This window comes from Anguilla rostrata, chromosome 12, assembly GCF_018555375.3.
Source record: "Anguilla rostrata isolate EN2019 chromosome 12, ASM1855537v3, whole genome shotgun sequence".
In the NCBI taxonomy this organism is placed as follows: Eukaryota; Metazoa; Chordata; class Actinopteri; order Anguilliformes; family Anguillidae; genus Anguilla; species Anguilla rostrata.
This window is the reverse complement of record NC_057944.1, coordinates 21,959,847-21,970,509: the sequence shown is the minus strand read 5'-3', so window position 1 is coordinate 21,970,509 and position 10,663 is coordinate 21,959,847. Positions and strand designations below refer to the sequence as shown.

Sequence of the window (10,663 nt, the reverse complement as noted above, 5' to 3'; positions counted from 1 at the left end):
TGTAGTCATTGTCTGAAATTGAGACGTTTATCGCTGCTGTCCAGAACGTTGCACCTACAAGTCCAGTCAAATCAGTTATTTTGATTTATTTTTACATCTTCCAGTCACGGTATCACAGGATTGTAGTGGTACATGCAATCACCTATTTTATTTTGTAGCCACAACAGCAAAAATCACGATTTGAAGAGCCCAAATTTTGCAGTTTGCATCTACTTAAGTATGAATGGCAGATGTAGCAAAGCTGTGTGGTCCAAAAATAGTGAATTATAACTGTTCACATATGCCTTAACATGCATTTAGACCAGTTACCACTATTTTGTTTTAAGCACACTTGTCTGAATTGAACACCAGACCATGGTTATTAATTAACTTTAACACTGTTCCCATTAGGTAAAGACTGCTCCTGTTAGGCAAGTTGCTCAAGATATTGGCAGTTGCATAAATTCACAATAATTGAAATGCAGCTAGCATGAACACATTCACAGATCCTGTTAATTAGCAGCAGAGACAATTACTTCCATCTCAGATCTTGCAAACAGGTGGAATCTTAACTACTCACTCACCTGAAAACAACCAATTTCCCCAAATGGCCTGCCTTCCCAATCCATCCACCAACCATTTGGGTTGCGCCTGGGCAGCACTCGGGCAAGCAAAACACTAAATGCAATCCCCCTTTCCAACCTTCTGAAAGGTTCCCCGTGACATTCAGTCACTCAAGCGTACATTACATGGGAGGAAAATTCAGACAAATCAAGGATTTGGTGTTCAGAATAGCTGACTACTTTCAATACATACAGTAAGCAATCTTGCAGTCACAAAATGCGAGACAAATGGGTCCCCCCCCCCCCCCCCCTTTTTACGTGTAGGAACCGTTTAGTAAAATTACTCAATGCAAATTCAAGTAACTACACATTTTGTTACTTGACAATCACTGAAATGGATAAACAGTGTAAACATTCATTTTGCTGTAAGTATTAATAAATAAACAGCTTGTAAGTGCTCTGGCGTCAAACAAGGCTTCAGAAGCAGGCTGCGCTTTGTGACTACTTGTAAAAAGGCACTAAAGTTTGTGTCCTTTTCCCCCAAAATAGCCCAAAAAATGTACATTTACACTGAGGTATTCAGTCCAATTGGCCCAGCCCTGTGTGTCCAGCCAGGACAGCAAATTTCACCCTCTTACAAATGCATAATCGTACGTTCTCAAGTTCTCAATGCTGAAGCATAGTTTCAGCTCCAATGTAACTAATAATAAATTATATTTAGCTAAATTTGGCCATGTAGCAAGCGTTCTGGAATTTGCAGTTTCAACTGTAACGGACCACTGGAGCGGTGCGTGTGTTAATTACACCTACCTGAGCAGAGCTGCCGCAACTTGTAAATGTCAGTAAAACGAACCTACTGACTATAAATTAGGTACGCTATAGTTGGTTTTCTTTTTTTTTCATTCTTTCTTTTTTTTTTTTTTTTTTTTAAAGCTTCCAGCAATGTTGGAATAATCCAGTGCATAAGTTATTTTAGTATTTGTTACTGTGGTGTGTTTACACCACAGTAACAAATTAGAGATTAGAGTGATTACAGTAAAGCTGAGGGCAGGTAGGGCATAGGGCCCCACTCTTCCTGGAGGTAACGGGAGTGAAATATGGCTGCGTAGTGAGAGTCTTTGGCTGAGAACCTCGGGTCTGCCATCGCCCAGGCAGGTGAGGCGGACCCCAGGTCTGTCAGGGCAGCGCTGAGGGGCCGTGTCCTGTTGCATGCACCTCTGCAGCGTTTCCCTTCAGTGAAATCAAGGTGTCCCCTAAAAACATGTCGGCACGTCCGGCACATGGCGCCACCCTGTTCAGGAGTGCACGGGCGCGGCAGGGCTCGTGGGGGAGCTGAGCCGCTCGGAGGCGGCACCGGAGCGGCCGGCCGCCCCACGCCGCAGGTCCTCCACTCTCCTCTGTAGCTCCGCACGCGCGGCCAGGAGCTCCTTATAGCGCTGCTGCACCGGCTCCTGGGAGGGGGACAGAAATACACACACAACGAGCGTCAAGCCACGTCACAGAGAAGACTTACAATGACATCATCCCAGCAGCACCAGGGCACAAGCAGACCATCTCTACAGAGCAGGGCCTCCCTTTTACACCAACCTCCGCTCTTATTTAATTAGCCATTTTTTAGCTAATGGTTATTTACAGCTGATGGCTACGTATTCTAAGTACTCTTAAAATGTCTGGGGGGTGAAGATGATCCTGTTTATTAACTGGAACAAAAACGATTCAATCTGACAGTTACGGAACTAAGAATACCACGTGTGCAGCATGGCTGCTCTGGAATGGAGTCCGACACAATGGGTCAAATAAAAATGTGTGAGGCTTGAAAAAACCCACTGTGCATCCAGACAAAACAAACAGCACATAAAACAACAGATGCGCTTCAGGCGGATGAGAAAGTGTCAATGAGCATCTTATGACAGTTCTGTACGGTTCATTCAGAACACAGGTGACGTAAACGGGTCTACTTACCTGGGGCCTCATGCGAGGGTTCCAACGGATGTAGTACCCCACCCACAGCTCTAGATGGCGCATGCTGACCACAGGGAACAGCACATGATTGGAGTAGTCCACATAGAGGGGATTGGTGAACTCCTCTGGCTGCTTGTTAATGTAAGACCACAGAGAGGCAGTCCTCTTTGGAAGCTCCTTGCAAAGTACAGATACACAAAACAGGTGATTAAGCATACATCCAAAGTGGACTGCCTTTTTTATAGATTAGCAATCATGGAAGTCATGGCGTATGAACACATACAGGGAGAGTACCGCTAGGTGCTGGTTTAGATGATGGAAAGACTGTAGGATATGTTCGATTATTATCTGTAGCATCCTTATATGTTAATCAGTAAAAACAAAAATAAGTGCTCACAAATAACAAATAACCTAGTGGCCCCTTTGTAGACTCATGCTTGAGGCATCCATATAAATGCTAACCCTGGACTCTAGGGGGCACTCTCACCTCCTTCTCTCTCTGTTGCTCACTGTTGCAGAGGAAGGTTCCAAAAAGGCAGCTGTACAGGTGATCCAGAATGGTGATCAGGAAGAACTCATTGAATTCAAATGCTGAAGGAAACTAAATAAAAACAATAAATACTTGACAATTGAAGACTAACATACAGCAACCATATCTCTGTAAAAAGTGCATTCAAAAGCCTCTCTAGTGCTACTTTAGACAAGGTGGTTTATAAGACTCTAAAAAAATTTCCCTAAATCCAAGACAGATTAGATAGCACCACTGCCTGACAAAATATTGTACCTTAGAGATTTAAATTTTAAGCATTCAGCTTAAGTTCTTATCCAGAGCAACTTACACAGCTTACATTACAGTCCACTTGCACAGCTGGATATTTATTGAAGTAATTCAAGTTAAGAACCTTGCTCAAGGGCGCAATGGCAGAACCTAACCTACAAGCTCGGAGTCACAAGCCCACCTCCCGGACCATTGTGTTACACTGCGGCGTTTAGAGACCGGAAGGTTTCAGCGCCGGCCCTCACCTGTCGGGTGAGCTGCCACACGCAGTCGATGAACTGCAGGAAGACGGGCGAGCGGTCTGCGTCAGAGTGGTTCCTGTCTCCATGACCCACTCTCTGGGCGAGCGGGAGGGGAGGTTTAAAGGGGGAGAGAAGGTTAAAAAGTTTGGGTTAGACCAAGAACGGTCAACTGCAATAACAAAGGACCACAGTGTCACCGCGCTATTCTCATTCTGCCTCAAGTGATCATCTGAAAGTTATTGTTTGGACAGGAAGTCATACCTCCTGGTGTCCCCTGTGTAAAACAGTTCATTAAAAAAGAAAAATAAACCCAGCAGAACTTTGTCACTCATGTCAAACTGTCACAGTACCATTAGAGAGAAAGTCGACACTGATTGATTAAGTCACCTTATGGCAACTTCAAAGTCATGGAAAACAGTGGCTGATACTTCTATTAATAGCCATCGGTGTCCTATGCAAAAGTTCAATGCAGGAATGGTAGGGGGGGAGGGTAAAGTGTTTTGTTCACATCATTGTAAAAAAAATTAAACAAGAGTTAAAAACTTAAGATTAAAGAGCCCTTGCAGCAGCAGCAGCAGCAGCTGTAAAGGCCAGTTTTGAAAAGTAAGTGTATGTATGTGAGAGACAGAGCAGGGAGGTGCAGGCGAGTACCAGCTGGAATCGGTGCCCGAAGCTCAGCCACTCCTTCTCCACCAGCTGCTGGAAGCCGAGCAGGCTGCGGTAGTGGGAGTCCAGCATCAGCAGGGAGAGAGAGGTGAGCTGGGCCGTGCGGTCCCAGCCGTCGCTGCAGTGCACCACCACAGACGTCTTCCCGGACTCCACCTTGTCCGCGATGCGCAGCGCCCCCGCAAGGATCAGCTGCGTGGCACGGGTGGAAGGGGTCAAAGGACAAAGGTCACAGCACAGGGAGATCAGGCAAGCCGTGTAACCAAAGCGGGGATGTGAAGGTTGCAAGCCCTGTGGAAACCCCTCCATGGAGGATTTCACATTAGCTCTCCATCGCTCTTCATCCCTGTTTCGGTGCCCCGTGCCCCCTCCACGCCCCCCTCTCTCTCTCACCTTGATGTGCTCCAGCCAGTGGGTGGACTCCAGCTTGGACAGCCAGTGGGACTCCTCAATGTTGGGGTACACCACCTCCTTCAGCTTGCGCAGAGATTCCCGCATCACGTGGATGTTGTGGATGTCAAGGAACACCAGCTCGGCGTTCTGATAGGCATCCTCACTCTCATAGCCACCCCCTTTCATCTGCAGGACACACACACACACACACACACACACACACACACACACCCACAAGCACAAATAAGCCAAAGCTTTTTGGTAAACCGGTAAGGACGCAATTTTGGTTCACCATCTCTCTAGTTCCCTCTCGAACACTCATGTGAATACTGCTTTGTCCATTAGTCATGTAATTTGGTGAGAAGAAAGCAAATGGGGAGGGGAGTAACAGTGGAGGAATCAGGATTGAAATACCAGCCGGAGGGGGGCCCTTGCCTTATTCGCCGCAGCGTTGACGCTGGGACGCGCGTCGAAGATGAAGAGCTTGTGGGACTGGGCGTTGGCGTCCATGATGGCCTGCAGGTACTTCTCGTCGTCCTTGCTGCGTTTGCCGTTGACCCCCACCATGGGCTGGCTGCAGCGGGTCACCGTGGCCTGGCTCTCCGGGTGGATCCAGGACAGGACCTGGGCGACACTCAGGGTCACCCGACTGCCCATCCTCACTACCCAAAGAGCAGCCTCTGCAGAGCGGGTGTAACGGCACCGACTAGACAGGGGGAATTCTGCCGCTTGGTGCTCGGTGCAAAGCCACAGGTAAAGCGCAGTTCTGTTGGGCTGATGGCGGTAATTGTGTGGTGTGGGGAAGAAACGTTGATCGCCAACCAATGTTTTCCACAAATCATTTTGCCATTCATCATTTCTGTTCTTATCTGAATTTGTTCTTTGGTGTTGATTTTTCTTTCGTTTTCAATTTTGATTTCAATTTGTTTAGACTACGTTAGTTTTAAGAGCAGGTTTGTTAGTTTTAGTTTTTTCAAAAAAATTATTTTATTATTTTTTCCCCACACCAAGTTTTTATCTTACATTTAGTTTATGATAACCTTTTTGGGAACATACATAATTCATTTAATTTATAAACATGATTGATGATAATATGAAGGGAGCATCTTTAGGGGCCGTACAGATACACTTGCAGAGAGTGGCAAAAGGCTGATGTTTGTACATGACCCTGAAGTCAGCATGCCCTTTATGGGACCGATAGGGTGTCTCCTTATGCTAATCAACATGAACAAGCACAAGCATCTATTTTACAAACTGCTGGCATTCATCACCCGATACACCTGGGATACGCACAAAAAAGGTCTTTGCAGTTTTCATGACTACTCCGGCATGGTTTTTCATAGGAACTATTGTTAAGAGTGAAAGTGCAGTAAGAACAGTAAAAAGGTTTCGTGAATGAGGCGTGCTGTTGCTGCAGACTCACAGGAATCCTGCCCTTGGCTCTGAAGGCTGCCACTCTCCTGAGCTCTTCATCAGGAGCGGTGACGGGCACCACCAGGGTAGCGGGGTAGGTGTCACACAGCTCATAGCGGTCGTTCACCTTCGTTATTCTCCAGCTCTCGTTAGGCAGGCCCTGCCAGTGTCACAGGGACAGAGAGGAAAGGACTCATTTTTCAGAACTTTTCAACGTGCAAGTTACATTCAGTGCAATTGGGTTATCGTGAATCTGAAAACACTGCTTGTGACATTATTACTATCAAAATATTTTGTACCTGCAGCATATACATTTGTGAGCTGCAAATTCCCTACCAGTCACCCAAGAAGATTAAGTCAAGCGTTACTGTGACAACTTTAGTTACCCAGACTTACCCATCAGTCAAAAGTATTCAGGCTGAATTTTATAAAGTACCTTTGGTGCAGATATAAATGTTTTTTTCTGCACCCATCAGCCTCTCATTGATGTGACCTTAATTAGCGATTTGTATTGCCAACTAGCATGAAGTCAGGATTAGGAATACGTTATTTTACAATTAACAGAAGTCAGGAAACTTAATGTGGCAGTCTATGGATATGGTGGAATTAAAATAATAAATACAGGATTTTCTATGACATGTCCCTGAGCACCTGAGATTTTCCTTAGATTGAGATAAGAAAAGCTCCCAAAGGAAATGCTAATTGAAAGAGAGACAGAAGGACAGGCACCACAGGATGTTCACTGACCTGTCTCTTGTATTCTGTGAGAGGGTCGTACACCTTCCACGCACTCTCAGGGAAAGTCAGCCCATATTGAAAGGCAAACATTTCCTGGAAGCAAACTGCCTTTAAGTTAAGCTACAATTAAAAACATTAAAATTAAGTTCAAATCACCAGAAAAATGAACACAATGATAGTACCTTACCAAGCCATTAGAGGCAGGAAAGGCAAACTTCATTATAACCTCAAATATTGACTTCTTGAGAGAGCCTTCTTGTGTTTTGTGTGCAAACCGAAGATTCCGTACATCCTAAAAAAAAAATTGGGACTAGTCACATGATGCAAATAAAAGATAAGGAATGGGATTACAGAGGATTCAAGACTCCAGGGGGTTATCAACTTTAAGCAAAAAGCTAAGATAGCTCAGCATCGTTCAGATTCATAAATGGAAATAATATGGAGATAATGGTAAGCAGGAAGACAGTATAGATATTACTTATATATAAAAACTAATCCATTTATAAAATGAATACCCATAGCCACAAAAACATACATCCATACATAATGCAGTATTTGGTAATGTATTCTTATGACATGGGGTACACTTCACCAAAGTATCCTGAAGAATGAACACACTACCTTGCACACAAGTCCATAGGACACTTCCCCACAGTTTGACGGTCCTCCGATTTTCTCCACCCGGCTGATCACTCCAAGGGGTAGATTCAACACTATCGCTGGATCCTAAGAACCATGCCAGCTCTTGATTATTAACAAAAGTGCTTATACTCAGTTTGCACCATAAGACAGAATTTGACCCACAAGTGCAAAATTAATTCTTCCTCATGACTGAAATCATTGGAGACAGACCTGCTAACCAGGGATGGGAATCTGTTCCATTTCAACTCACTCAATTCAGAAAATAAATTTAAATTAAATTAATGGAATAAGAAATGTCATCATTTTCTGGGTATTTTTCTATTAATTGAAGTTGTTAAACTGAATAAATGTAAATGGAATTGAACTGAACCCCGTTGCTAACTTACCCCTTCTGTGCATTTGAAAAACAGCCTATAATTGGTCACGAACAAGGTTCCCCTGATGGCACCTAGAAAAGGGCAGATGTATGTGACCTCTTCATCTACAAAGGAAATGGAAAAATTAAATATACTAGGCAGTATTTTATTTTAAAATGTTCTCATTTAAGACAATGTGGTCAAATAACCTGAGGTACCTTCCTGTCATGTGGCAAGCCAGACCAATACACTGGGGCTGTGTCCGAATCAGCCTCCTAACTAGTGTCCTCAAAGTATGTACTGTCTACAAAGCATACTTTTTTTTGTACGTTATAGGAAGTATGCAAAAAAATCCTCCATACTATTTTCAGGCACTATTGTTAAAGTGCCCCAAGACGTTCCACGTATGTTCACGTTGTTGATGGAAAATACCAGTGAAGCTGCTTTTTAAAAAAAATCACATTTTATCACATATTGAACATACACAAGAATATAGAAACAAACAGCCATAAACATTTACATTTAAAATTGTCTGTATGTATTGCTGGGTGTCATTTTCAAAGATAATAAATTTTCTATTGTAAATTTGGACTTATGAATATGTAATTTGGCTAAAATAGTTGCTAAATTAATATAACATTGCTTTGCCTTGTCAGCACTATAATTATTGAAACCAAACACTACATGTTCAAAATAAAGAACAAACTCAGCAAAACCCTGATAAGAAGTATATTATCCTGGGATTTCATGCAAGCTCAGTAGTAGTCAAGTGAGCAGATTCGGACACGGCCTCAATTTCAAGGGGGGTCAATAAGTTAAAATAAAATTAAGCATGAAGTGGCTGAAAGAAGGCATAGTTTTGTATTTAGTAGGCTAATGATTATGTTACTAAAATCCCTTGAGAAGCATATTTAAATTCACTTCATAATTCATAACTTTTGAGGTAAGGTTATGGTTAAACACTGGAATAAACATTATAAAGCAGGTGTTTGACCTACTCATGTCTTGTATCGACTCGTTTGGAAGAAACTGTGGTTCCTCTTTAATTGAATTCCCAAGTGCCTGGGGTAAAAAGGCGCAGATATTTAATAAAGCATGCAACAAATCTGGGACTACAAATAGCATGACAAAACCAGCATAAGACAGTGGCCCTGACACAACATGTAATCAAGGTTAAAAAGATTGTTTATTACACTTGGACCCCACGCTGGCCCCATGAGGGTAATTTATAATGCATACGAGTAGCGTAATCACTTTGGTCTATTTTTGAAATTTGAGTAGTTTAAAACAGTCATGAAGGCAACCCCCACTGAGAAGCAGTTCGTTACTACGTTTGATAGACACTGAGGGAAACTACTGTAAGTAAAGTCATAGGTATTTCAAAACAGTACCATTGTATCCCAATTAATTTTACCCCATAGAAAACGTATTTCAACAAAGTAAACCAATGCAGAAATGGCATTCAGTGCAATTTGTCTAAAACAGGACTGCCCACCTTTTCCTGGAGATTTATCAGAACATCCTGTAGGTTTTTACTCCAGCTGTTAACAAAGCACCCCTCATTCAATAGCCAGAGATTGTGTTGAGCTGTTAATTAGTAGAATCAGTCGTGCCAAACTAGGGTTGAAATGAAAGAACACTATATCTACAAGAAACAGGGTTGGGCACCCCTATTCAAATTAATCTTAGCCGCTTACCCGATGCTCCATGGACATCTCTACAGAGCTGGATACTGCATCAGAGAGCTTTTGTAGCGATGACTGGTCGGACCGAGATGTGGAAGAACTGTGATAAAAAAAGGGGGAAAAAATAGATTTTCACACGGTCCCAATAAAGGTTCACCCCTACAAGCCGACTGGCTACGAATATTTGCAATTCCAACTTTAAATTTCCATTATTTTACCTTAAACAAGAATAATACATTGTAATACATTTAAGAATAATTACATAATGTAGGCATACACATACGTATTATTTTAAAATATAGAAAAACTCGAAGGGAACGACATTGCTTGAAATTAATTTTAGTTTTTATGCAGTGTCATTCCATGTAGCCAAATAATATGTAGTTGAATTGACCGGACAACTAACGTTATCTAACTACAGCTGCAACGGAAATTCAGACTACCATTATAACAACAAAAAGTTACTTCATACACGCGTTAGAAAACGTTGCCTTTACTTTCTAACGTTAGCTGGTTGGCTTGCTGCGAAACTATGACAGTGCAGTAATCCAGCCTTGCTAACATCTGGGCCTGACTAACTGGCTGTCTGGATATATTGAATTTCAATTTTAAAATTTAGCACTAGTCTATCTAATTTAGATTGCTAGGACCCCCACCTCGCCACTGAATCCAAACTTGGCTGTCTGGATGAGGACGGTTTAGACTGCAGACTCTCGATGCTCATACTCTTCTCCATTGTCGAGTAACAATAGTAGATTTTTTGCTTCTAATATTCAATTCACATACAGGCAGATAAAGTGAGTTGAATGGCGAGCACCAGAAATCTAGCAATTATAACACGTAAGTCTAACCGTTATGTTTCAGACAAAAAGCAGAGCTTTATAGCAAGAGACACCGACAACGTTATATCGCTGCCATCTTTTCCCAGAATCCCTGGACATCAAGGGTGTGGTTTGTTTTTTATCCTGGAGAACTGTGCAGGAATTTACGGTAGGATCCCTGGCCGCAGCGAAGATTTCGGATATGCATATTTTGTAGCTAATAGCCTACAATAAAGGCAAGTAATTCACTGGAATATATATATATATTTTTTTAAGAACAAATCGCGAAATTTCTTATGGAACCAGGCTTAAGGAAACATACTCGTAAAAAATAACCATTGAAAAAATAACCTTTGAAGAAAGAATATCTTATTCTTTATGTATTTGATAACAACAGAGCAAAGTCATTAGTGTACGGTCAGTCC

The 10,663-nt window shown here is 42.5% G+C and overlaps 1 protein-coding gene across 3 annotated transcripts; it reads right to left on the bottom strand.

The window, feature by feature from the left end:
• Positions 1–66: 66 nt before the first annotated feature.
• On the bottom strand, positions 67–10,397 carry LOC135235770 (myotubularin-related protein 2-like). 3 transcript variants are annotated; one of them, XM_064301591.1, is made up of 15 exons: positions 10,074–10,394; positions 9,430–9,517; positions 8,731–8,794; positions 7,763–7,857; positions 7,356–7,460; positions 6,922–7,026; positions 6,744–6,842; positions 6,007–6,156; positions 5,019–5,207; positions 4,584–4,769; positions 4,176–4,382; positions 3,528–3,620; positions 2,992–3,105; positions 2,505–2,681; positions 67–1,993 (listed from the first exon to the last, which is right to left on the bottom strand). In XM_064301591.1, the coding sequence occupies exons 1-15, from the start codon at positions 10,151–10,153 to the stop codon at positions 1,838–1,840; spliced, it is 1,908 nt and encodes a 635-aa protein (XP_064157661.1). In that variant the 5' UTR covers positions 10,154–10,394; the 3' UTR covers positions 67–1,837. The 3 variants fall into 3 exon arrangements, with proteins under 3 accessions (XP_064157661.1, XP_064157662.1, XP_064157663.1); XM_064301592.1 differs by having other exon boundaries at positions 6,744–6,827; positions 10,074–10,392; XM_064301593.1 differs by lacking the exon at positions 6,007–6,156 and having other exon boundaries at positions 10,074–10,397.
• Between the last annotated feature and the right edge of the window lie 266 nt (positions 10,398–10,663).